General features: G+C 38.3%; 1 protein-coding gene across 4 annotated transcripts in view; it reads left to right on the top strand.

Annotated features, from left to right (window-relative positions):
• LOC139691050 (uncharacterized protein CG5098-like) overlaps positions 1-26353 on the top strand; it is a 191808-nt gene extending 165455 nt beyond the window's left edge. For 3 of the 4 annotated variants that reach the window (XM_071588777.1, XM_071588776.1, XM_071588778.1), the window contains exons 4-8: positions 947-1294; positions 2061-5494; positions 12854-13081; positions 15920-16063; positions 23119-26353. In XM_071588777.1, coding sequence (XP_071444878.1) covers positions 947-1294; positions 2061-5494; positions 12854-13081; positions 15920-16063; positions 23119-23157 — 4193 coding nt within the window. In that variant the 3' untranslated portion in view covers positions 23158-26353. The remainder of the gene's footprint in view (positions 1-946; positions 1295-2060; positions 5495-12853; positions 13082-15919; positions 16064-23118) is intronic. The other variant, XM_071588779.1, reaches the window with a different exon arrangement.
• Positions 26354-27623: the final 1270 nt, after the last annotated feature.

The following is a 27623-nucleotide window of genomic DNA, read 5'->3' as shown; positions in this document are numbered from 1 at the left end:
TAGAAAGAAGACTAGTTTTCATAATCATATGCCTTTTTCTGTTTCAAATATCTTTTATCAGACTTATTCATATCACTAGAATAGGTCCTGAAGGCTAACTAATGCCATCTTTTGGTACTGGTGATCTTGCATGCCAGTGTATGTTCTTCTAGGAAACAAAGTGTAATACAGACTTCATCAATGGTTTTCAGGCTGTAGAGTAACATAAGTATAACTGACTGAATCTCTTATCCATTTAAATGGTCCAAAAGGTTCTATTTCTTTTAAATAGTGTAGGATGATAAACTTTTATTAGGAGCATAGAAGTCACAAATTTTGTCTACACAATTTGTATCTACGCAAGGTCTTTCAAATTTGAAGTAATATCATCATTAAAATTTAGACCTAATTAAGCTAATTTGTGTGATAAGTTTCAGTGCATTCGTTTTCCTCTCCATCGTGTAACTTATCTTGCTGGCAATCCTGATACCTGACTGTTATAAATCACATTTTCTGTCTACTCCTTTCTTCTTAAACTATGTGAACTTTTGGTTGAAGGAAGTTCTTATGTGAGCTTAATCTTCATTTCTGTGTTTATTGTGCTAATGGATATGTACTATGAACTTAAACTTTTTGTTTTTCAATGTTTTATTATGGTTTGTCTGGAAAATGCTACACATAACAAATCAAGGGTGAGATTTAATGGCCTCCAAATCAATGCTTTGACGTAAACTCTTCTTTTGTGAATCAACTTTGTAGCAGTAATTTAGCAAACTCAGTTCATTGTTTTATAAATTATCAGTTGTGTTTGTCTTTCAAACTGTAACTAAAGTGATATTGTTTTCCTAACAACTGTTGCTTGTGGTGATGCATGATATTGTCTCCAGCTGGTCCTAGTTGTCGTTAGCCTTACCACACCCATTCTTTTAGCCATAATACACCCACTTCTCCTTACCTGTGGCTACAGGTGTGCACACGTTCCCTGGTAGCCAGCAGCAGTGGAGCGACTACAGCGCCACGCAGTCTCGCATGATCTCCTCACCCAACAGCCCATCTCCTGCGCACACCCCGACTCCTCCAATAGCCTCATCTGGCCTCCCCCACTCTTCCCCGCCCCCCTCACAACCTGTTCACTCTCCTCCCCTCTTGCCACCCCATTCTCGCACCCCCACCCCGACTTCTGCCATCCCCTCTCCTACACCCACAATGTCTGGCCAATATCCTGCCCACCAGCACCATTCCCTTGGGCCAGGAGGCTCCTCTCAGGGTCACTCCCTGTCTTGGGGGCATGCCAATGTTGCAAATCAACCTCAGGGTAAGTTGTTTCTTGTGTGTGAGGTTTTCATAATAATTTATTAGTGCCAGTGTCCTTATGTTAACCTGGATGGACTATCTCATTCTTGGAAAAGGAATGGCATTTCAGGTTGCATGATAAAAAGTCTTATGTTAAAAACCCCAATGTGAGTTTGAGAAGTGTTAAAAGCTTTCCATAGCCGTAATTTCCCACTATACAATTTTGCAATTGCATGTTTACGATAAGTAATTTTTGTAAATTGATCCAAAAGAATGTGATTGGTGGTGAATATAGTCTTGAAATACATTAAAGGGTGATGGTTCCTAGGCTCTTAACGTAGAAATTAATTTATAGATCTTGTTTGTGCTGATTTCTCTTTATTCACTGATATCAGTAAGAACCTTCTGTCTTATTAAGAGCTCATTTCATTTTCATATTTTAGCCGTTGGTAACAAGTGTTTGGTAATACACATTGAAAATTTGTGCACTTTTATGTGTTGGAAAATGTGTTCGTCACTATTGTAAACATTCTCAGTTTTGATTTAAGTCAATAGAAGGAATGTGACACGCTATACTGTGTGAGATATATTTGTGATTGCTTGTTTTCTGTGTTTATGATAGTCTCTCTTATGCCTTCTTACTGAATTGACATATTTCTCTTTGAGGGTGGATGGAGAGATGAGCTTCTGTTAAATATTCCCTAGTTTTAATCGGTACCCAAGTATTCAGTAGGATAAAATATATCATCTCCAGTTAATTGCTTCCTTTGGTAATTTTTTTCATGCAGCCATAGGTTTACATCAAAGTGGGAGGCAGCCTTCAAACAGCATATCACCCCAACCCCACAACTTTTATGCCCCACCAATGTCTTCTTCACCAAGAGGGAATCAGCCGCTGTCTTGTGTCACCGGTAGCAGCCCACCACCCACGGTCCACTCACCCCCAACCACAAGTGTCCGCTCAGCTCCCCAGTGGGGTGCTGTGGCAGCGCATGGTGGTGGAGCAAGTGGAGGCGATGGCACTCGAATCCCTGCTTCCAAAGTTCACTCTGGCCCAGGGGGTCCAGGCAACCCCTTGGCCAGTCTCCAACTCCTCGTTGACCAGGACATGAACCGGAGTGGAGGAAGTGGTGGGGGAGTGCCCTCTGGATCACCATATCGAGGGGCAATTCCTCCAAATGCGCACTCTGCTTCCCCTTCTTCAATTGACCTCTCTGCAGGCAAAGTAGGTACTGAGATGAACGTTTCAACTCCTCCTCCAATCCATTCCCCACGCTCTCACCTTGTCTATGCTGATGGCTCATCGGATGGTGTGCGCAATGGGAGCACACACGGTGCTTCATCCCCTGCTCCCCTTAGGCCACCGGTACTCAATGGGGAAGCCAGTTCCGGTGGTGACAGTGGTATAGGCAGTCCATCTGTTGGTGGTGGAGCACCTACTCCAACACCTCCACCGGAGGGAGGTGGGCCTCCACACATCTCAGTGCGTCCTGGAGCCATGCGTGATGCAACTGTTCGAGCCAAATTAGCCTCTGCTGGACCTGATGTTGAATACATCCACAGTATATCAGGTCAAGGTGGAGAAATAGAACCACTGCCCTTGGTGGCATCTGGAAGAAGGCAAGCAAGTGATTCAGGCATTTTTCAAGAGGTGGCAGATCTGTCCAGGTCAAGTTTTGCTAGCCAGGCTAGGAATGCAGAAATTTCCCAACTCTCAGGAGAAGGACTTGCCATTCAAACTCCTGGTAGCAATATTGCCAGATCAAAGGGTTTTGCGGTGAAAAGAACGAAGAAAGTGGATTCCATCTTGGAAAATTTGGTAGAAAGTGGGTCAAAGAAATTGGCCACTGGTGGGAATGAGAGGTCATCACCCGTTGCTCTGGTGACAAGTCAGCCATCTGTGGTTGTCTCTGATGCACCATCTGCAACTTCAGTCATTGCCCCAACAGTTGTTGTGTCTGCTCCTCCTGCCCCTCCGCCTGCTCCATCACCCACTCCAGCTGCTCCTGGAGAAGAGTCAACAGCTGTGGTGGCACTGACTCCCGAGGGACCCTCACCAGCCGTGTCTCATCCTCCTGAGTCTCCGCCTTCACAGTCACCTGAAAATTCACCAAGGAAGTCCACACAGTCTGCCCCAAAATCACCATTAAGGGGGAATGGTGCAGGGGACATGGATGATGAAGCTGTATCCCCAACCTTTGATGATGCTCAAGGGGGAGACAAGCCAAGGCGAAAGAGAAAACCTGATAATCCCCTTCGCCTCAAGGCACCAGATACCGAAGGAATCACACCTGGCACAGCATCTGGTAAGACTACTCCTCCGAGTAGTGTACCATCAAAAGAGTCATCCAGTTCTGATGAGACTGAGAAGGCAAATACTCAGGAGCCAGCTACTGTCAAGGATCCCAAAGTAGAGAGTGCCAAGGAAAACGTTGAAGCACCATCTTTGGAATTGGGAACAGAAAATTCCAAGAATATAATCAGTGAAATAAAATCTGAGATAGATGATAGTGCTGACTTGACTGTAGTATCAAAAGATTCCAAAAACCCTTCTGTTCCATTTCCAAGTTCTGATGTTCAGACTTCACCAAAGACACCTGATGTTGAGCCCAAAAGGGAGAAGACCACTCCAAAAACAAAGGCAGAACAAAAGTATGTGTACAGACAATATGAGGTTGGAGATTCAGCACCACCACCTAAAAAGCTGGACTTTGAACAAGGCAGTGCTGCATCCAGCGAAAAAATCCCTCCACCTGATAAAGGTTATGCTAGACTGCCACCTGCACCTTCTGTGAATGTTCCAGGTGATTCAGTGAAGGAGAATGAGAGGCCACCATTGAAGGAAGAAATTCTTTCTAGCTGTGTGTCATCTGATTCAGTTGCAACTACAGCTCCCACAAAGCTTAACCCTGGCACTAAGCCAGCCTCCGTAAAGGTTGAGGAAATTGTGTTTGGTTTGGATAACAATGCTTTGGAAAGTGTTGTGAAAAAAATAGATACCATTCCCAGTGCAGCAAAGGTGGAAAGTGGGAGTACACCGACTGTCACTCAGGACAAAGAAGTAGTAGTCCCAGTGCCCGTTTCTGAGAATGTACCTGCACTTGCTCCAGCTAAAGTGTCCTCCCCAGTGAAGGCTGAGGTAAAGAACACCTTCAGTGAAGTAGAGGATCAGTTGGCTATGATGTTTGCTGGAATTATTGAACCAGAGGATGGGCAACCAGCAAAGACTGTTCCAGCTTCAGAGTTTTGTGAACCAAAAGCTTCTATTGCAAATGAATCCAATGTCTTAAAGTCAGCTGTTAACATCTTGCCTCCACCTAATGCTACTCTGGAAGTTCAGGAAGCTTTGTCAACCCCTCCATCTGTAGGTCGAAAGGCTGCCAGAGGGAGACCTAAGTCTGTGGCAACAACATCAGCAGGAGAAGTATCATGTGGTTCTGTCGAAGGGTCTCCTCGTAAAAGGAAAAGAAAGAGGTTTGCAGATGACGATGGGGATGATTACGAAGTTTCAACACCACGTAGGACGAAAAAAGCAAAGGTGCAGCAGGGTTCTGTGACTGATCGCTCTCCTGCGAATGCAACACCCGGCAGTGAAGGTGAGGGAAGTGGACTTGGCACATCCACTACTGAAGCCACACCAAATTCTGGGGTCAAGAGGAAAAAGAAGAAAAAGAAGACAGCATCTGAATCCAAATATGCTGCAGACCTCCCTCGGGAAATCCCAAAGAGACGAATAATTGTCGCGGAGGAAAAGCAGCCGAGGGGTCCGTACATTCGTGTGGAGGGACCACGCGATGGGCCTCGAAGGGTGACGGTCGTGAACGTGGGCAGCCGTGGTGGGGGAAACGTGGGTGAGGACGAGGATGGTGGCGACAAGGGAGCTTCGAGGGCGAGAGGGAGGAGGAAAATGGGTGTCGGTGGTGCCAAGATGGCTAAGGATGGCAGTCGTGTGGGTGCCAAGGCTGCTGCACCGAGTGGCAGTGACTCCAGCCAGCCAGATAGGTCATGGGTGTGTGTATTTTGCCGTCGTAGTAGCCATGCTGACGGGCTGGGAGATCTCTTTGGACCATACTTTATTGGGAGGGATGCTCCTGAAGATGATGATGATGAACGGAGTGATCGTGTGGAGGGTGATGCAACAGGAGAAGCTGTCGGGAAAACTGGGAAGGGGAGACGGAATTCTGGAGTGGTGGATCCCACTGGAAATAAGGCTGGAAAGAAGGTAGGGGGAGCCATGACTCTGATTGATAATTCAGTTAGATTTTCAAGTTTATTTTCCTTTAAATGGGTGCATTCATGATGCTCATTGCAGGTATGACATTTGCTAGAATCAAAGGCAGTTTTCACTCAGTGGGCACAATGTTGAGGGTATGGAATTATTTTGTTTCAAAATTTTAGTTGTCCACACCTGAGACACCTTAAAAATTAAGTACACCATGAATCTACTTAAGATTTTTTTGCTGTGCTTACTTTTTTGGCCGAGATGGTGTGAGTAGCCCATACAGGCAAATCCCAATCTGCCTTATTTGGCAATATCAGCATTCTAAACATCAAACTGTGCATTAATATAATACGCAAATGACTTACTGACTTTGATGTTTTTTTGAAATCCAATGACTGATATATATCAGGGAATTTGTTAAGGCTTCAAACGGAGTTTGACATCAGTGAATTTGGTTGTAATGAAATAAAACCAAGGTTGAACGTCAATCAAATACATACGATATATTAGAAAAGATACATGCATAGATTCAATGTATATGTGAAATCTGGGACTGAATTAAGTCTACAATGAAGTCTGTAAAAGCAATTCTCTTTGATGCCCTGATCATACAGAGAGTATTTATTCAGTTTTTGCCATTTTTTAATTCTGAAGTTATCTTACAGCTCAAATCCATACTTAAGGTGGTGAATCAATTATATTTTGATAGTCGTCTAAAATATTTCTTGAAGAACCATTAGTATTTAGTTTTGCATTGCTACAATTGACTTTTACAAATCAATCAATGTAAACAGGAAAGACTTAAAAGAGCTTTCAAAGAAACTGCGGGAGATGCTGCAACAGTAACTTTTAACGAAGTCATCCGCCTTGATAGCTTAACTAGCTAAAGCACTCGACTGGATATTGAGGGATATGGGTTCGGATCCCAGTCAAGGCAAATGATTTTTACACTCTGAAATTGTTGCATTGAAATGCGCATTGGCGGATGACTCCGTTAAAAGTTACTGTTGCGGCATCTCCCGCAGTTTCTTTGGAATTTGTCAAGGTATAAACAGCCCAAGTATTTAAAAGATGGCTTTAACCTCGTGGACTATGGCGCGTCGCGCATGAATATGAATGCCTGTGACATTGTATGTACGGTATTTCGTCACAATATCTTGTTCCTTTAAAAGCCCCAAAATTTCAGAGTTTAAGAGGACGCCTCGGTAGCTTAACTGGCTTAAGCACTCGACCAGAAATTGAGGGATCTGGGTTCGAATTCCAGTTAAGGCGAATGATTTTTACACTCTGAAATTGTTGCACTTAAAATGACATTATGGGGTCTTCTTATTGAAAAGAAGTGGAATGGGTGAGGAACTGTGGGAAGAAAACATGAGAAAAGGTAATACAGGTATGTAGGGTAATCTGCCTATGGCAAGGAAACTGAAATAACCTGTGCTCATGCAAACGATGTTTTCCAAATTTTATGTTTTCTATTTTTTGAACTAACCTGATAAATACTTGTTTATCAGCAAATCTTGTTAGCAATTGAATTGAATCCGTATTAGAGTTGAAATAACTTGTCTGATTGATCTTCTGAATCCTAGCATGTTTGCTTATGTTGGTGGAAACCGTTTTTCTTTTAGCAGCCTCTCAGGTTATCAGTAATTTGAGATTCATACAGGAATTACTGTGCCCTTAAAAACCAGTGCTTTTAATTTAATGAATGTTTACAATTTTTCTCTATTTATTGATGTTTAAAAGATTTCAATGTACTTTGGAAAGTAAATTCATACTACCTTGATCAAAAATTTCCCGGAATTTATTCAGAAAATTAAAAATACAAGTTTATTCATCTAAATCTATATTGTCCCCTTCAAAGTAATCCCCATCGACTGCAACACACTTATGCCAGCGCTTGATCCAATCCTCGAAACATTTTTTATATTCGGTTTTCGGTATGTCCATCAGTGCTTCCTGCGATTTTTCCATTACTTCCTCTCGGCTGCTAAAATGCGTTCCCCGTAATGGTTTTTTAACTCGATTGAACAGAAAGAAGTCACAGGGAGCCAAATCAGGTGAATTCGGTGGCTGTTGGATGGTATTTGTTGCATTTTTCGTCAAAAAATTACGAATAATGATAGCACTGTGCGACGGTGCGTTATCATGGTGCAAAATCCACGAGTTTTCTGCCCACATTTCTGGTCTCTTTCGGCGAATTGCTTCACGCAAACGTCTCATAACGCCCAAATAATACTCTTTGTTTACTGTCTGGCCTTCTGGCAAAAATTCATGATGCACTACACCGTTGTAATCCATGAAAACCGTCAGCATTGCCTTCTTTTTTGACTGAAAACGACGTGGTTTTTTTGGTCTCGGCTCATTTGGTGAACGCCATTCACTTGCCTGATGTCTGGATTGCGTGTCGTACTCATAAACCCACGTCTCGTCTCCAGTAATGATCCTTTTGATGAATGTGGGATCGGATTCAGCCTCGCAAATCATGTCTTTTGCGACGTCAACACGGTCTCTTTTTTGCATGAAATTGAGGTCTTTTGGCATGCTACACGACGGAAACCCAAATCATTAACCACAATGTCTTGGGCGGATCCATAGGCAATGTTCAAGTCCTCCGCTATTTCTCTGATGGTTAATTTGCGGTTATTGACCAACATTTCTTTTACTTTATCAATTTTTTCACCGACTTTCGATGTCGATGGTCTGCCACTGCGTTCATCATCTTCGATTGACTCACGACCACTTCTGAACCGCTCGTGCCACTGGTAAACGACCGTTTTTTTTAGAGAATCGTTGCCGAAACACTTTTCCAACATTTCCAACGTCCGTGCGCCACTAAATCCGTTTTTTACGCAAAATTTAATACAAGTTCGTTGTTGCAAATTTAAATCCATTTCTGAAATTGTAAAAAATCGCCAACACACACAGAGATAGATGTACTCTTGGCTACGTAACTTTTGCAAATGTCAAGTTATGACACTAAGATTTAAAGGGAATATCAACAACAGATGTACCAATTTAACAAAAAAAACAGAACTCAAATCGGAACGATGGGAGCGCCACACGGTGGTTATTCCGGGAACTTTTTGATCGAGGTAGTATGAGTTACAGTACAAAAAAAGGTGGAAAGATAAGTAAAATAAAAACATTAAAAAATGCACTGCAGGATTTGGTGGTCCAGTTGTTGAATATGGTGCTACTGCCGGGAGGGTCCAAGGGTCCCTAGAGGGCATGCCTCTAGGGACCCTTGGTGTTACTCAATCTGTGCCATTTTTTGGGTACCAGATCTTCCTGAGAAAACTTAGGCTGTACAGGGAAAGAAACTGGCCTCCCTACCCTGATCTGCAAATTTCACATGTCTGTAGGCTTAGGGGTAGCACAAGGTTCTATTCTCAGGTATTGAACAAACCTTCAAGGTTAATTACAGTGGATATCTATCATGCCAGGAATATCGTCTTGTTAAAGTACCTCTGAGGAAGTGGAACCACCTCAATCAGTTATTCTAAGAAATGATAATAGATTAGACTATGGAGTTAAATTCTGGTGACTATGAAACCCAGCCAGCTGGGCCATGTGTCACTTAACAGTATTAGAGGAAAGGCTTCTAAAGTTGTCATTGTGGAAAAGTAATATTAAGTGGAAGATGAAAAGTGCAAAAATATGGATTTTTTAGGGCTGTGCGAGGTGAAATGGAAATATGACATAAAGAGTAGGAAGAAGCACAGTAATGATAGTGATAGAATAAAATTAGTAGGCGTGAATGCATAATGGAAGAACTTATCATTATTCAGGTCAAAATGCCTTCAAGTAATCATATGGAGGTAGAAATAGAAAAGGTGTCTGATTAATTAGAGGAAATAATTCTTTTTTCCTTGGGCGGAAACATTTGATAGTGTTGGGGGATTCAACCTTGGTAGTGGGCAAAGGGAGTGGTAGGATGCTATGGTTAAACACACAGGAACTAGGAATGACTGTGGTGAGAATGTGCAATACAGGGTTTATTAATTGTTTACAAATGGTTAAAACACGACAACAGACATGGGTATGCATGGAAAATGGTTGGGGATGCACTTAAATATGAGTTCGGTTATATAATGGTTAGTTTCAGCTTTAGGAACAGCACAATTTCCATGGTCTCTCGGGAGCAGATATTAGTTCAGATTATAAGTAGGTCCTCATTAAGTGTAACATCTGATTGAAGAGGATGAAATAAGGGAGACAGGTGAGGAAATGGAATGTAAAAGCATTAACTGAGATGAATAGAAAGGATTTCCAATAGGTTGAAAAAATAAGTATGAGTGAGACAGAGATATGGCAATAGAAGAAGAAAAATGGAAACATATCAAGAAAAGGATATTAAAAACTACTAACAAAATGATTAGAACAGTTAAAGGAAAAGGAAAGAGACACTACAGATTACAGATGAGATTATTAGAAAGATAGACAAGAGAAGGAAATGGAAGAATGTAAGCACGGAGTTGGGTGTAAGGAAGTAATACTACTTCCTTACACCCAATAAGTAGTGTTCCATCTCTTCTCCAAGCTCAAAATTTTCCTCAGGTGATAGAGTTTCTCTTCGGAAAAAGAACTGACAGCCAAAGTAGACAGGTATTTTGTAGACTGATGGAATGTAATTTTTAAGATGCAATCAAGACATTGGAATATCGCTCTACCAAGTGCATTAGTGTATAGGGATGCTAAATTGAAAAATAAAATAGTTTCACAGGGATAAGCCATTTATTTCTATTCCATTTTGAGAACTTTTCAAATTGCCCTGTCATCATCTATAAGAGGTTGGAGAGGAGAGTTGCAAGTGATTCCATAGCAGTGATGAGGTCACTAATAGAAAGTAACAGAGTAATCAGGAATTGTATGTTTTTCATAGATTTTGAGAAGTCATTTGATGGAGTGAAAGAGGTAGAATTAATTAGTGTATTGCAGAAGATAGAAGGTATAAATGACTTATCAGCAACCTGTACATATTGGAAGTTTGAGATGGGCAGTGTCAAGAAGAAGAGTGAGTTGGGGTGTCCATTACCACCTGTACATTTCAACATATACATGGAATAATTGGTTTGAAGATGCCTGGGAAGAAGTAGATATTATGAGGAATTCATAAAATCAGTTAAGTTTGCAAATGATTTAACTTAGGTTAGCTTAAGGGTTACATTCATTACTAAGTGCAGTAGATTAGTGTGATAGCCATGGGATACAAATCAATGTAAACAAAACAAAGATTGAGGTTTATGAGAAGGAAGTCTAAGCTAAACATTTGAAGTAGGTGAAAACAGAGCAGGTGGACAGTGTATATCTTGGGAGTGTTGTAGACTAAGGTGGTCACAGAAGTAGGGATGCAAACAAAAGAGTTGAAATATATGAAGAAACTGTCACAAGAGGAAGGAATTGATTAAACCATGGTTTTGTATGGCTTGGAAACTTGGTCATTAAAGCAGGATGATGGGCATAAATTGGAGGCTTTTGAGATTGGATTCCTAAACCTGGTGAGTGAGGAGAAGGGAAATTATTGCTGAAATTATTCCGTTTGCAGGTTCACTTGCATTTGCCTTTCTCTCCATTCTGCCAGTCAAATGCTGAATCATCCTTTTGCCATATTTCAGCTTAAACAACTGGATGATCTTCCCGGTTCAGCAGCTGCAATTTTGAGGGGGATTTTGATGGGGAAAACCGAAACTGCACGTTGATCAAATTCATTTGATGAATATAGCTTTGGCACTGTCCAGGAAAAGGATTATTTTTCCATTTCGTTTGCTCATCCTTCTGTTAAAAAGTCTGAAACAATCTCCAAAAATGCTTGTAGTCATCCTCACTTTCTTATTAGCATATACAAAACTCTTTTTCATGTTGATGTCTTTAAAGCATTGCAGCGGTAATGACTTACCAAATATCAATGGTTGGATCTTCTCTTGTCCTCAATTATGGAGAAGAACACTATTTAATATTTTTTTACAACCTTTCCATCCTTACATTTTTCTCCTTTGATAGTCAATAAATTAGATGGCAGTATACAAAGAAATAATCCCTTATCATCCATATCGAATGTATGCTGGTTTTACTGTATACTTAAGACCCATGCTGGACCAAAACAATATTACATTAGACAGAATGTCAGAATGGAAGATCCCGATGTATATGCTAAATGCTGGATCACATCCATTTTTGATCCATGTTTTGGACACCACGTATGGAAGCCATTCACTGGAGAAGGTGGCTGTAGCGTGAGAGAAAATTACGCTGGCCTTGTGGGAAATAATTTTGTTCCAAATGAAAGTGGTTGTTTGACAGTGGACCACTCAATAGGGGTGGTTACTAAGAGAGGTTTCACTGTATATAGTAGGAAAGTCCATTAGCTAAATACATTTATCTAACTTTTTATGCAAAATATTCCATCAAAAAATCATTCCTGTAACATCAAAACAGTGGGTTTACCATGCCTGGGGGAATTCCATCTATCAGGCTTAGGTGCCAGAGCACCAGGCATCTAATGACTTGTGCTTCTACAATTGGATGTGAATTTCCATGGATGAAATATTGCATAATGAAATCAGTTCATGATTCATCTACTGATAATTTTTTCGGATGAAGGGGGTAAAACAAATTAACTGGCCTGTTTTTTGGATTTTTTCATATCTAAGTTGAGCATCAAATAATTTTCAAGTAAACATATATCTTTGAAATCTCCAACTTGTTTTTTGGTCTTCCTGTTGGGAACAGTTCAAAATCAACATTTCAAGCTGTGGGGCTCTTGAACCTCTACAACAAATGTGATTTACCAATGTCTTTATTTGATAACTGTAGTTCATAATGGTACATGTGCAGGCATGATATAAATGTGATGCCTGCTGAAAATAGCACTTCATTGAAACTCATAAGTATTTCTGAGGTATATTCCATTGGCCAATTCGTATATTAATTGCCTACCCATCTTTCACTTCACTTTTCTATCAAAGATTTTTGCAACATGTAGTTGATATCCTCTCAATAAGGATTTATCCTATTTGTCAAGGTTTTGGAAATACAAATTAAAAATTTTAATTCAAGTATTGCCTTCACTTGTGAATTAATTTACTCAAGATAGTGCCCTGTCAAGGTATCTGGTTAGTGATGCTAGTAATGCTGTGAATTATTTGTTTGGTGTTTTTGTCTGAGAAATTATTTTGCGTTTTACCTTATTTAAATTTTTTTGGAGAATAATGCTATTTTACCCCATTTATCTTTATGTGTACAGAGGTGTTCAGATAGAAAATCCCATGATCATATAAGTGCACTAAATATTTATTAATGGAATTGGCTCATCTCCAAACCCCGTTTCACCGAACTCATCAACTTGTCTTACTCTTTCAGGCAAGGAGACGCTGGTCTGTCACCACACCTACTTCTGGCTTCACCCTTGGGCCACTGGATGGAGTTGCCACTCCAGAAAGTCCCAATGATCACTCTGGGGATGGGTTGGGAAGTGGCCGACTCGAGGTTTGGGTGCATGAAGAGTGTGCATTGTGGGCTGCCGGCCTTTATCAAATTGGCTCCAGGATAGTTGGGCTCAATGAGGCTGTATGGAGCTCTGCAAAAATGGTCAGTATATTATTGGCCAACAGTATTTCCTTAGTGATTCCTTGTAGTATTATGGCTATTTCAACAATGAATAGCAATACTTTTTTCCTGTTTCTGTTAATTATTTCACAGGAAAAGTTATGAAGTCGGTTTCCCCATCTTTTTCTGTTATTGTATTATAAGTGTTGCTTGAAATTAGAGACATGTTGGTGTTTTAAATATCGAGGTAAACATCAATGTTTGCCTAAACATTTATTGCCGTGTTAACACTGCAATCTCTGTTTGTCATCTCATGTGTTAAGTCGACCTGTTAAACCCAGCACAGAAGAATTTTACTTCAAATAGTGTGCTTGTTAGAACTCATCCTGGAATGATTCTCGCAGGGTGAAATTGGACAGGGAGTACAATTTGAAACCTATTACATTCCAAATTTTTGTAACATTACCTTAGACTTAGTTTGCAGTTCTAAAGAGACATAATTGGTATATGTAGAATCCCATACTCCTTGGGCATCATGCTTAAATATGAAAAAAATACATCGTATTCCTCCTAAACATGGGGAACAGGTAGATGTTGAAGTTGATATCAACTCCCTCTTAACATATCAATGTGATGCATAGCTCTAGTGTTCTCCACATTCTGTCTCTTCAAATGCCAAAATTGCAACTTAACTGTCACTTCGTTGGGAAGGCTTGTAGAAAAAGTGGAACTTGGATAAAGAAATCATTTCATTTTCTGCATAAAGGTGTCAATTTTTAAGTTTAAAAACAAATTATAATTGTACTCCAACCATTGTACATCACAATTTTTTATTTTCCCAATTTCGTTTTTGATTTCAAATGACTTGAGGTTCTTCTTACAGTAGGCTCTCATAGGCTGTAGCAGGTGAAGTGCAATGAATGCAGTGTGATGTAGGTACATAGGCCGAATGGGTAGATCAGTGCTAATAGACACCTATCGTCAATTTTTTCAGTGAAGTGCAGCATTTTGTGAATGATGTCAAATGCTCTTTGATCTCAGAAAATAATTGCAAATGCACCGTGAAATCTCATGTTTATGTACATGTTGCAAAATTGTCATTAGTTTTCTAGTATAAATTTGGGAAGGGTTTCTTTTTAATATGCATCAGTGAAGTAAGTTAACAGCACATGTATCTGAAGTGTAGAAAACAGTAGAGAGTAGTAGAGTAGAGTGTAAAAAGTGTAGAAGTGTTTCCCCGGGACTGATTTCACAAAGTCATCTATTGAAATGACATGACAACTGTTGACTTCTTAGATGAGCATATTTCTTATTAATTATAAATTATTTTGCATTTAAATGTTTGAAAGATAGTAAAACTCCTCCAACTACAGGGTCCGTACAATAAATATCGGAACTGGTTCCAAAACTCAAAATTCATTGCTGTTATCATTACAGTTACCTAATAATCTTCAAAATACATTCCTCCTGCATCGATACCTTTAGTTCCGCGTGTCTGCCACTCGTCAAAAGCCCGCTGGTAGTCAGTTTCCGGAATACTGTTGAGAGCCTTGGTCGTTGCCGCTTGAACCGCCTAGATGGAGTCGAACCAATATCCTTTGAGCTCCCTTTTTATTCTCGGAAACAAGTAAAAGTCAGGTCTTCTTAAAGAAAAGTAATCTTCATCTTCCTGGATGCAGTCCAAAATTTCTTGCCAAATTTTCACCCGCAACGGATATTGTTCCTCGCTCAAGACTTTCGGCACCAGCTTTGCGCACACTATCCTCGTCGCAAGATCCTCTGTTGCAATGGTGTGGACGGTTCCGACTGAAAGCCCGGTCTCCTCACTGATAAGGGCGATGGTTAAACGCCTGTCTGAGTCCAAAATTTATTTCACTTTGGCCACCTGAGCATCGGTTCGAGCGGTCGTCAGGCGTCCGACGCGGTGCTCGTCTTCGGTGAGCTCCCGGCCTTCCTTAAACATTTTGTGCCCCTCGAAAACTCTTGTGCGGCTTAAGACATTATCTCCATAAGCCTGTTTAATGAGTTCAAGGGTCTCTGATGTGGATTTCCTGAGTTTAATGCAAAACTTCACAGTGTAGTGTTGCTCGACGGTGCCCTCCATGCTGGCGTGACGGCACCACAAACAATCACACATCACCAAAATCCACCTCCTGTCTCAATGCATGCCCAGAGGCGACAGAACTAAATTGCGTCAGAGTGGTGGGGGACCCCTCTACCGAGCTGACCAGTCGGACCCACATCCACTGCTCCGTTGAGGCTACAGCAAACCAGTCACAATACTTATTGTACGAACCCTGTATTTCTTGAGTTGCCGAGTCCCCTGTATTTCTATTGCTTGTGTAGTCAAGGGAATTGCTTGTGCTTGGAACAGTTAGGAAATATTATTCACCAAAAGACTTGAGTTTTTTAGCCAGCCATATAGGATGAGTGAGCATTACTTATTGGTTTTTGAGGCATTTTATGGTGGTTTACTTCAGGTAATGCTGACTCAAGCATTAGTAGACCTAGGTATTTTTTATGTGAATAAAAATTCTAAGACAATTATTAAGATTATTGCAAAGCAATACGTTTAGTCTGAAAAATTCTTATCAGTTCTGTATGTGTACCCCAGTATGGGTTTTTCAGGTAAGCTAATGATTTTTTCTTCTTTTGAATATGAATGTGTTAATTTTAAATACATAATATGCAGTCAAAAAATGGAATGTATTCATATATGAAAGAAATGCTGGTTAATAGAGCAAACGGAAGAGCTGGCTATGTAAAATGTCTATTGAAATAATTGTTATTTTGTAAAAATTTAAGAAATGCTGTCAGTAAGTAAGAAATCTAAACGAAGTAATTAATTAGTGTAAATTTTTAACAATTTGACCATTGCAGATGTGCGGCAAGTGTGGTTTTGCAGGGGCCAATATTGGATGTGTCCGCAGAGGATGTGCCCAGCACTTGCATTACCCTTGTGCCCGGGACCATGGGTGGCAATTGGATGAGGATGAATTTCTTGCATCATGCCCGCCCCATATGGTAAGGGGAGCCCATGTGATTGGTCCCTTCTGAGCTGCTTGCCTTTCTGAGCTGCTTGCCTTTACCATTTTAGAGGTGCTGTTCTTAATCTTGTCAATTCACAAAATGCACAGGCTTTACACTCCATACTATGGGAAGCTAGTTATAATTAGTGTAATTTTTAATGATTTTAACTTTTTTGTATTCAATTTTATGAGGGCAGTGCATAGCTGTGACATTTGGTTATCCTATCATCTTATAGTAATAATAGAAATGGAGTGATTAGTTTATATCAACATCAAGCCAAATTTTCACAACACACAATCCATCTATTATCTATTTCTGGGTATTAAGGACAAATTGCAAACTGCTTTGAAATACTATGTGGTAAAAAGGAAACAGTAGTGTGTGGGTCAGTACTTAAAAAAAAGTGCAATAGATCACAGTCATGGTCATAACTTCTAAACCTGTATTCAGCATATCCTGGTCATATCCTGAAATAAGGTCAATGCATCCTTGAATAGCTAGTCTCTTAAGCATGTATAGTTCAAAAATATCATGAGTATCAATGGGATTAATGTCCTTTCCATAACCACCCAGGTTGAATAACTCATGCTTAGTGGCCAAAAGTCTTACCAATGTCACTCAACTCTCTGCCTCATTGTGTGACCCTAATTTGCTTGGAGAATCTGGGGTTTGAGAGTAGTGCCCCTCAAAGAGATTAATTAAATTTGGCTTGAATGATATCTGCCCTGCAAATGACTAACATGTGTGATTAAGTGAAACCACTTTAATTACGAAAGCCATCATTTATCCTGTGCATTTGTGAAGACCGATTATGAGATGTCACATTTTATTTTCGGATGAACTACTGAAGTGATCATATATATAAAATTACTGGTAATATGTGACTAAAATTTATTGTAAAAATAATTCCATGATGTTGTCACAAAAGATGAAACGATATGAAGTCACTCCAAAAGAGGATGTCTTTTCTAGCTTTTCAATGCACATAAGCCCATTTCTGTGTTTCCTTGAAATGTTATTTGTGACCGAAAATTTGCAATGAGAATATAAGGCACAGGATATATATTATTAGCAATATCCCACCATTCTAGGTATATCTATTTATTGAGTAATTTGTTCATCTGCCACCTATTGGATTCTTAAATCAACATGCATATCTGCCAAAGGGTGATCAATTAACAATTATCACAGGCAACAGCAGTCAAAGAGTTAATGCCTTATTTCCCATGAAATTTCATGTCATCATAATGCCGAGGCACATTATGATAAATATAAAGATGAGAAGCCTGTTTAAAGATTTATCCGTGCTTGGATTTTGTTCAACCCTTTTAGTGCATCGGTGCAATAAATCAGCTCAAGCATAAGCTATTGTTCATGATTAGTAGACTAAAACAATTACAATTATTTTGTAAGACGATTTAAAATGCAATAAAAGAACCTCGTATGGATATCATTGAAAATGACTTCCCTCAGATGATACGTTTGATTAAATTATCCTCTGCACTTTTTGCTAGTACTGCTGGCAGGACGCAGCACTAAGAGGGTTAATGTTGGTGGTCTTTAACATACATACCATTTTATTGTGCACCTAACAGGATGTCATTGAAAAGAAAACCATTTACCCTGGAGCAGGATTTGAACATTTAAAAGATGTTGGCAGTGGGATAAAGAAAGAGGACATTGCTAGGGAGTACAAAATATCCCCGTCAACATGCTCATCAGTTTGAATAATTGAAAAGGAATTGAATAGGCAAAAATGTCCAATGCTATCGATCTAGTAAGAAAGACATTATATCTTGCAATTTATGAGAAGGTTCATGAAGCCACGTTGAATGGTGCTTAGAGGTATGGAGCTGCAACATTCCAGTTACTGGCCCACTGGAATGCCAGAAAGGGGAGTAATAAGGGGAGGATTGGCCCAGGTGACGGCAGGATTACACACTCGTCTGCCAACCCAGAGGTTGCGGGTTCAACCTCTTCCTAAGTGGGTTTTTCTCCATCTAGGGCTTGGGTGTTTCTAATTGTCTTCAATGTAACATACTAGGGTTAGTTTGAAGAAGGGACTATGAAGGCTTAGTCTTACTCCAATAAAGTCGTGAAATAAGTAAATTATTTGCTGTAATTCTTGCTAAAGGAGGATATTGACCATTGGAAGGTTGGCTAGAAAGGTTTTTAGCCTGCCCCAGCATAATCTAATGGGGTATTGGGAGAAGTTATCTGCATCAACAGATGCTCTCATTCTGTGGCAGGATGGAAAATTTGAAGAGGTTATTAAAGGTCTGCCAAAAACACCAGTTCAGTGCTGCTTTAATGCATGGCTTGCAGCAGAAAGGACAAGGCCATGAGAGCTGCAAATAGAAGGAAACGAAAGGATGGCATCATTCTTTCATCACTATTTTATTTCAGCTGTAACTGAGAAAATGAGACTTGGTAATGGGAAGGGTAATAATTATAATGTTAGAATGAAAGTGCAGGGGTGGAATGTTGATCTTTTGTACCTCACGTGCTCCCCTTTAATAATTCCTGGATTATTAACTAATGTGAGGGTGTATTTTTTCTTTCCAAACTTCTTCCCACCTGCTGCCATTAGAATCTAATATAATCCCATTTTCCACTGTGCTTAATTGAACTGCAGGGCAAGGATCTGAATGAAAAAATAAAGGCTAAATTTTAATTTTATTGAAATAGGATGGAAAAATTGTTTAAATATTTAGATGGCCCTTGATTGGAAAAACCATTTAGAAAGAAAAACAAGATAATTTTTTTCATTTATTTTACCTATAGTTCTTTTTTTATTATAAATTTTGTTGCATAATGTCTATAATGCCATTGATGACATGAGAAGTCTCAGGTCAATGCTTTGTGTACCCTTTTATTCAGGCTATGTTATGTTTACTAACTTTGTTTTGCCTTAATTGTGATAATATTTTTAAGATGATTTTGTAGTATTCCTAAGTAGAACAAAGATGACTGAGTTATGTTTAAGGCAATTACCATATTTGGCAACATATGAGAAGGACCTTTTTTTTAAATTATGGTTGAAAAAATCACCTATGTTGTAAATGTAAAGGTTTGCCCTCCATAGGTCAATGTTCAGCACTGAATGTTATCTTTTCCCTAGGTGATCCATACTACCTATTTTGACTCCATGATATTTAGATCATTATACTTACATGCATAAAATGAAACCTCAAACACAGTAATCAACCTAGATGTGGGTTTGATTGATGAAGATAAAGGTCACCTTGTACTAAGCCTGATAGCATGTGAAATACACACATGAGGGTAAGGGTAAAGGCCCTTTCCCTGTGCTGGGTATGATTTCCCAGGAAGATCTGGTACCTCTGAAAAACATGCAGCTTGGGTGGAGCTGAGGGTGTCCAGAGAGGCATTGCCCGGCAATCAAACCCGGTCCTCTGGTTTCCTATGTTCATTACTATGAACCACATTTACTTTATATAATATCTATAATTGATGGTTTCCGGCATAATTTTATGAAATCGATTCATATTGGAAATGAAAAATAGTAACTTTGTGATTCCACTTAAAAATTTTTATTTCAAGAAGACCCGAGTTTCAACGTCATCTTCAGGTGGCAACTCTGACATATATCCATCTGTATACATAACACTTCAGTAGGGGTGGGGAGGTGAGAGGGTCGGAGGGTGGATGGTGGAGGGAATTGAGCAACGATAGTTGGAGGGAAGGGTAGAAACATGAGGCACCCTATGAGGATCATTCCTACTATTGGCAGAGGAAAATGGGTGGGTTTTCAACAGTTCATAGACCATAAAAAAAATCTTTTACATATCTCTGAGGTCAAGGGAGGGTGTGGGGGTAGTAGAGGGTTTCTTACCCTCATAAGTGCAGGTATAAAGAAGTGATAAGTTTAGGAGGGCGGAGTGGGAGGTGTACAAAAGGTCATTAACAATATTCTCTTTGAAGCGTACACTTTTTAAAATTTCAAGCTGATCTAAAGCATCTAGTCTAAGTCCTTTCTTTTCTACATGTAAAATTTCAAATTTAAAGTCAATACTGTGGTTATATTTCAATAAATGTTTTTCAAAATGTGACAACTTTTTTTTCTTCACGCAGGCTTAGTGCTCCTTCACCCGTTCTTGAAATATTCAGCCGGTTTGTCCAATATACACTGCGTCACACTCACATCTTAACTTGTACACTCCACTTTTTGGAATTTTGTCTTTTGTGCGGGAAAGTAGGCTCCTGAGATTTATTATAATAGGCTAATTTAAACTTATCTTTTGGCATTTTTTTGCAAATTCTCATAGTAATGTGATCCAGATAAAGGATTCCTATGCCATTCTGCAGCAGTCTTGTGGCAGTTGGGTTTTATAAATGTCTCTGACTGCCTGTTAATTAAGTATTTTATAATACAATTTATCAATGAGCTGCTTGTATATCCATTGTTTCGAGCTATTGTTTTTATTGTAGCTAATTCTTTTTTGAAATTGATTTTTGACATGGGAATGTTCACCCACCTGTGAATCATGGAGTGAAAACCGGATAACTTTTGGGGAAAACAATGCCTTGAGTGAAAGTGAGTCACTTGGTCAGTACAATAATTTTTTCGAAAGATGGAGAACTCTAGGTGGTTGTTAATTTTAGAAATATTTAAGTCAAGGAAGTTGAGGGAATTGTTATCTTCTATTTTGCAAGTGAATGGCAAACTGTGATTCAATGAATTTAGATATGATAGAAACATTTCAAGTTGCCCTTTGGAACCTATCCACACGCAAAACGCATCGTCTACATATCGATGCCAACACAACACATTTTTGGTCAGTCCATTACCAGAGGAGAATAAACCTTTTTCAAAATGGTCCATGTAAATATCCGCAAGTAGCGGGGACAAAGGGGAGACCATGGCTATGCCATTGGGTTGTTCAAAATATTTACCTTTAAAACTGAAATAATTTTGTGAAATACCTGTCTTCAAGAGTTCGTACAGTTCATAGGTGATTGGAGCAGGTACAGACTCCTGAAAAAGGAGGGTTTCTGCAATGTCCAATGCTTCCTTGGGTGGGACACCAGGGAAAAGGTTACACACATCGGAAGGACACTAAGATGCACTTGTTTAGGATGACCACTTTTGATAGCCGGTTGATGAAATCGATGGAATTACTGACTCAGTATTTTGTGGAAAACGAGTGCTCTGTGGAAATGTTGTTTAGTTTTCTCGCTAGTAGATGGTTGGGGGCAGTCACATTTGAAACTACCGGTCTGATCGGAAATCCAGGTTTGTGTATCCTCGGTAACCAGAAAAACTGTGTTGGTGAGGGTTTCATTTGATATGATCTATTTACTTCAAACTCTTTCAATAAAACTGTACATGATTTGAACTTTTTTTTGCGCTCAAGTTGAAACTTGGCCGGCGGGTCTGATTGCAGTTCCTTAATCCAGTTCTCTTCAAAGAATTTTTCACATTTCTCAATGTATTCACACTTATTCATTATCACCACCGTGTTGCCTTTATCTGCCTTTTGAATGATGAGGTTTCTGGACTTCAGGGTGTGCTTAATAGAGTTAAACATGTCATATTCAGGAAAACGTCTCTTAGCTTTGAAATCCTGCTTTAGATGATTTTTAAGTTTCTGCGCAATGCAATTTTTAGCAGGTATGCTTTCCTTCTGGAGGGTTACCATGCAATCTACCGCAAAGTTTCTAATGTCTTTGACTGAAAGAGGGGCTTTTGGTACGTATTTCAAGCCTTTTTCTAACAAAGCTATTTTATTAGGTTTAAACATGTGCTCTGATAGGTTTACTTTTTTTGGTCCAAACTGATCAGTGACGCTGGCTGGTGGTACAGTGGAAATTTCCTTCGAAATAGATGTCTTGTTCTTTATGAGGGTTTCCAACTTCCGATCAATGGTAGTCTTCTTTTTAAAAGCAATCTCACTACTTTTTTGGCGACCTGCATCATCCAAAAACAGCCACTCTACCCAGTAGTAATAGGTAAAATATTTTTCAGTGGAATCACAAAGTTACTATTTTTCATTTCCAGTATAATATTTATTATTCAATTGAATAATTTGTGGTTGGGATTGTTATTATTAAGCTTATTGCTATTATGCGAGATAGTATTGCATCGTTGGCTTCTATGTTGAAAGAGGTGCAAGCTAGATATTGAACAAACTTGACTGTATTTCATTTCAACTGATGATAACAAAATAGCATGTGCTCTTCTTACTGAGTGAAATTATTTGTTTGAAAAAAATTTCCCTAATAAATTACTTGCAATTTCTGTGGACTAATAGAACATTTTTTTCTTGTCCATGCCCTACTGAGGGTTCATCTTATATGCTGTCACATCTGGTATAAGCAGTTATAATCTTCACAGGGACTGATTTATTGACTTTGAAAAGGATATTAAATTCCCTACTAAGCGTAGAAAATCTCAATACCACCGTAGTCAGTATGAATTGCTTGTAATATTGTATGTTTGTATATATTGAAATAGAAAATATTTTAGGAAAATTTAATGTGTTATTTTTATACATTAAGGTACCATGTTGTGTGTGTTGGTGTATGTAATAAAGGTTATGAATTGTTGCAATTGTAATTACTAGTAAAGAAAATATTTTCTCGCAAACAGAACATACTGAAATTGCAAGTACCTTCTTTTTCTGTAACTCCTGCTAATGCCACATTTTATGTGGTAACTTAATAGAATTGTGTTTTTCTTGTTAGTCTGAATAAGAGAATATTAATGCAATGGATTCCTAGGGAGTTATCATTATTTTATTTGGTCATAAGTGTTTTCATACAATAGAACTGGTCAGTCTCTGTAAAACGTTCCCTCTCTGTGTAACAAATTTTATCTTTGTCGCAAAGAGTTTGTTATATGGAGGTTTGACTGCCTCACTCAAACTTTTTTATGCATTGGACAGTCAATATGCTATTGGAGAATAAAAAATCAATCTAGGAAAGTTCATAGCACCAGAGTTGCTTCTGCTGCTGCTTAAGGAATCAAAATTGATTGACCTTGTGTATCTGGTTTACTGCAACCTTTAATGTTGTTCTCATTTCAGAAGGGAGTTAAATCATCTGTCCCAGTCCTTCCAACATAGTGTGTGTATGCGTTTTGGGTGAGTAAAATTCATGCTAAATTGAGAGGTGTTGTGAAGTGGTTAGAGCAGTGCCAAACGGAACATTGAGAGACAATTTGAAGGGCTGTTTTGAGAGTGAAACATGCTGATTAGCAGCTATGCTGTGAGGCCAAAAAAGTGACTGAATGACTTGGAATGTGTGCATGTGTGTGTGTGGGCCGTTACATGTCATCTTTATTTTGAGAGAATGAGGAAGGGCTTGAAGGACTTTGCAATGTAGTGCTCTTCCCATTGTTTTAGTGTCCATTACTCTCACAGACTACATATTGGTGTTCTTTTTTAATGCAGTGTATGTAAAATTTCAGAAATTGCAATGATTTTCTGGAATTCCCTGTGTATTGAGATGAAGTGTAGCATGGCACAAAATGAATAATTTTGTGGCTATGTGGAAGTACTATTAGTATATGACAATTCGATGCACATCTTTATGGACTTCGTCTGCAAAGATGTTCTTTTTTTAAAGAAACCCATAAACTCTCATCTTCATGAGCATTTTCTTCTTTCCTATCATTTGTAGCTCTTCTATTCTAGAAGGACCTTTTAAAGGACGTTGATATTTCGAACAAGGAATTGTATATAATATTTAACGCTCCATTTTTTGAGTGAGTTAAGTAATGTACAATGATTAAGCTTCAGTCTGTAGTGCTAGAATATGGTTTACATTTAATTGATGATCATTTTGAATTCAGCTGGTTGTGTATGCTGATTTATTAACTTCGTAATGAATTCATTGATAATAATAGGTATTATTTTACTTGCAAGAAATCATTTACTGTTCCGTCACAAGTCATCCATCTTCAGAAGTACTTTTACTTGTCAAAGCAGAACCTTAATTTCTCATCATTGTGTTATATTAGCCTATTCTGTTATTTTCATTCACTTGTATAAGAATATTTCAGCTAATATATGTAGGCTGTGACAAAGTTTCAGTAGCATAATATTAGATTATCTGAGCTATTCCTTGATAGGTTAATGGTTTATTCATCTTGAAATGTGCAGGAAAATCTGCAATTTTAATGTATTATTTTAATTCTGTTTTTATAAAGTAAGGTCTATATGTGACCAATAATTTTGTGTTATTAATTGATGTCTTTCCATTGGACACAATTGTGTGGGCATCAGTTAAATTTTCTTCTAAGGGCATAGTTCTTACAGTTTTGATATGAAATTTGAAGAAGTATTTTACTTGAAACCATTTTATACCAACACACAGCTAGCTATTCATTATCTGCAGTGTGCTCAGAAAATAAATTTTTGTTACTTAAGCAAAACCAGTGCCCATGACTGTTAAACATATTTCATTAAAATTTTCATTTTAAGTGCAGTTTTATTAGAGCGAAGGAAGCATCAAGACATGACTGTATTTTAGTTATAAACCATAAATCTGCAATTATCACTATTTATTGTTAATTTGATTGCAGTTTGATGCAGAAGTTGTTAGGTGTTACATGCAAACCAAGCAATTTGCCACTGCAGTAATTTTCCAATTATAATATGCTATTTTTTCATTTAGAAATAATGGAAAAATAAGATGCATGTGGAGTATGGTTAATAGCCCAAAACGTATTTTGCTAATTATCCCTGTAATTATTTCAGTATATTATTATCTTTATCGATATCAATTACAGTTGGTGATGTTCTATTGAGTTGTAAATGAAGGTAGAAATGAAGTGCTTTGCAAAGTGAGGTGAAATATACTCCTGAACTAATTATTAAATGAAGCCAATGCTGTATCAGCTGGTTAATAAAAATGTGGTCAAAAACTTTTCTTGCACATTCGATGAAGGCACTGTGATGGCGCACATGGTTATGCTAAGCCCGTGTAATATGTGCCTTTTTTTGTTGTGCCTCGGTGTTTTTGATTTAATTGACTTCAGTGCTGCTGTTGTTGTACCTGTAAAATATTCATGAGTAAACTCATTCTGTGAAATACTTTCATTACAGTTATTTTGCCACAGAATGTAAAAATAGTTTTATTCGGTGAGCCCAAAAGTGCTTTTAACTTTTTAGCTCTTTATGTTTTTTGCTTTGGATAAGGATTTCTTCATTGAAAGCTATAGAAATACCTTCAGAATATTCTGGTATCTTTACATTCTGTGAACATTTATAATTTAAATTAGCTAGTTCCTCTTTCCCTTTCCTAAGTCAGTCCTGTGATTAGTATTTAGTAATGGTACCATTGAGCTATTTTCTATAGTTAATTTTTAACTTTATAATGTGTGTTATTGTGCATATTATGACTGGAAAATTACAGCTACTGCCACTAGGTCAAAAGGCATTTTTCAGATGTTCTCATATCACCTAAAGTAGCATTCATTCATGAAATCTTATAGCAACCTGGCCTCAGCAATATATTTTGTCTTCCTTGCTCAGTTCCTTTCACTTGGCACGGCCATTCATCTTCAGTTGTATGAACTTGAAGGGCATTTTTTGCATTCATTCCTGAATAAATCGTTAATTAAAAAATGCACAGGGTTGCCATAGGGCTGGTCAACCTGAAAAATTTGAGGCTATTGAATGTTGGGTGTGGAAAAAATGGAGGGCACAGGAGTTCATTGAAGTGTAGTAAAATCTCTGCAAAGTGACTCTATTTTATGATAAACCACTCTAACATAGGATATATTCGATCCCAACTGCATAAGAAAATGTTATATGAGCTGTATGCCTCATCTGAATTCTTTCATTTTTTATCTTGTAGTAGGATGTCTAAGATGCATTTTTCAATCAGATGTGAGTTATGGATTAGTTCAAACATTTTCCTTGTATTTGAACAATGATTCATAATAGCTTCAGACCTGAACGTTTGTGAATTTTTAGGGCTAGGGAGAATTCAGATAACTCTTGATTAAGTTATTGTCTTTGAATGAGGGGAACATGTCAATGAAGTTTCAGGAGATTTATTTTCTCACACACACAAAGGAACTAGGATAATGGGGACCCAATCTTGTCAAATTTTATATATTTGAGTGTGATTGCCAGACTCGAAAGGTTCAATCCTGTATTTACAAGCATAAGATATATGAATTGTCACATGTGTTCTGTGTATTTACATTACATTTTTTACTTATGAGATAAGTAATATTTATTTGGTGTTTTATTTTCTGGACATATTTCCACATTGCAGGTGCCTCTTTTAATAAATGATAGGTAGAGTAAGAGTAGTAATTTTATGGTACAGGTTTTTTGTACTAGTCAATTTTCCAGGTATTTTCTCTAATGTGTTTGAATACAGATATTTGACATGAATTTTATTTTATTGTTTTCCTTGGAGAAGTAAAAATTATTAGGGCATGGGCCGGAATATTGGCCTAGAAAAGGAACAGGGAAGTGAAAATTGAACAACTTATACTGTTGTGTGAACAGTCAGAGCAAGCATAATTTTAAGTGCTTATCTACCAAAGAGGGGCTATACTTAGTAGTTCTTTGGTTTTTAAGGTAAGTGATGAATTTTTAAATCTAGAAATTTCTTCAATGGGACCACTCGCTGCATGTACAAAGGCGAACACTAACAATGGTATATCGTAGAATGCCAAATTTCATCAATAAATATTCCCATTTTCAATTACTTTTTTGTAACTGGAATTTTTTTTTTCTGCAGACAGCTATGCAGTTTTCAAATTCAGAATAGTAGAAGCCTTGAATCTATTTAAATTCAAATTGACCAACCTATTTTTGTGACATATGGATGCCTTGCCTCACTGCATATTGAGAACCTCAGACATACTATTTTAGCTTTGAAATCATCATGTGAGACCATAATAAATTTTTATGCTAATTAAGTACAAATGTGAATTTAAAATCAGCGGCAAAGTGAATTACATGGGAAAATAATACACTATCTCCGGCGTTTCTTGGTGGAACTCTTTCATAATAGGCGTAAATGAGGGAAGACTTGCTTGGTGGGTTCTGCTAGAAATTTTGTTTTTCACGATCATGGTTTCATTGCAAAGCAAAGGCATCATTTCACTGGTCTTACTCACCATGAAACTGTGGTTGTAAAAAATAAGAATTCTAGTGGAACCTTATGAAGTAATCTTCCCTCATTTATGCCCGAATGAGGAAACTTAGGACAGTTTTTTAAGCAAAATATGCAAGTCTCTTATGGGATATAAATGATGTAGGAGTTGGACATGATCTTTCTCGTGATTTGCATTGGATACAAAGCACAGTCACTCCAATCAGTTTTGCCCTGAGTAAAGAAAAGTTTTGTAAGGCACGAATGATGGAAGAATGGAATATATTAGCTAATTGCCCAGGTGGCAAAAACGTCGGTTGGCATATGTTTTTGGGTTCAGGGAAAGTAGCACCCAAAATAATAAATGAATTTGTGTAATGAGCCTTAAATATAATGAATATGTTTTAATGAACTGAGTTGTCATGCGCCTAAAGGGCATCATAGTCTGAAGCTTAAAAAGTGTAACTTCATT

Source organism: Hetaerina americana, unplaced genomic scaffold (genome assembly GCF_022747635.1).
Source record: "Hetaerina americana unplaced genomic scaffold, ioHetAmer1.1.p SCAF_3, whole genome shotgun sequence".
In the NCBI taxonomy this organism is placed as follows: Eukaryota; Metazoa; Arthropoda; class Insecta; order Odonata; family Calopterygidae; genus Hetaerina; species Hetaerina americana.
The sequence above is the reverse complement of the archived record's forward strand: the minus strand, read 5'-3'. Positions and strand labels throughout refer to the sequence as shown.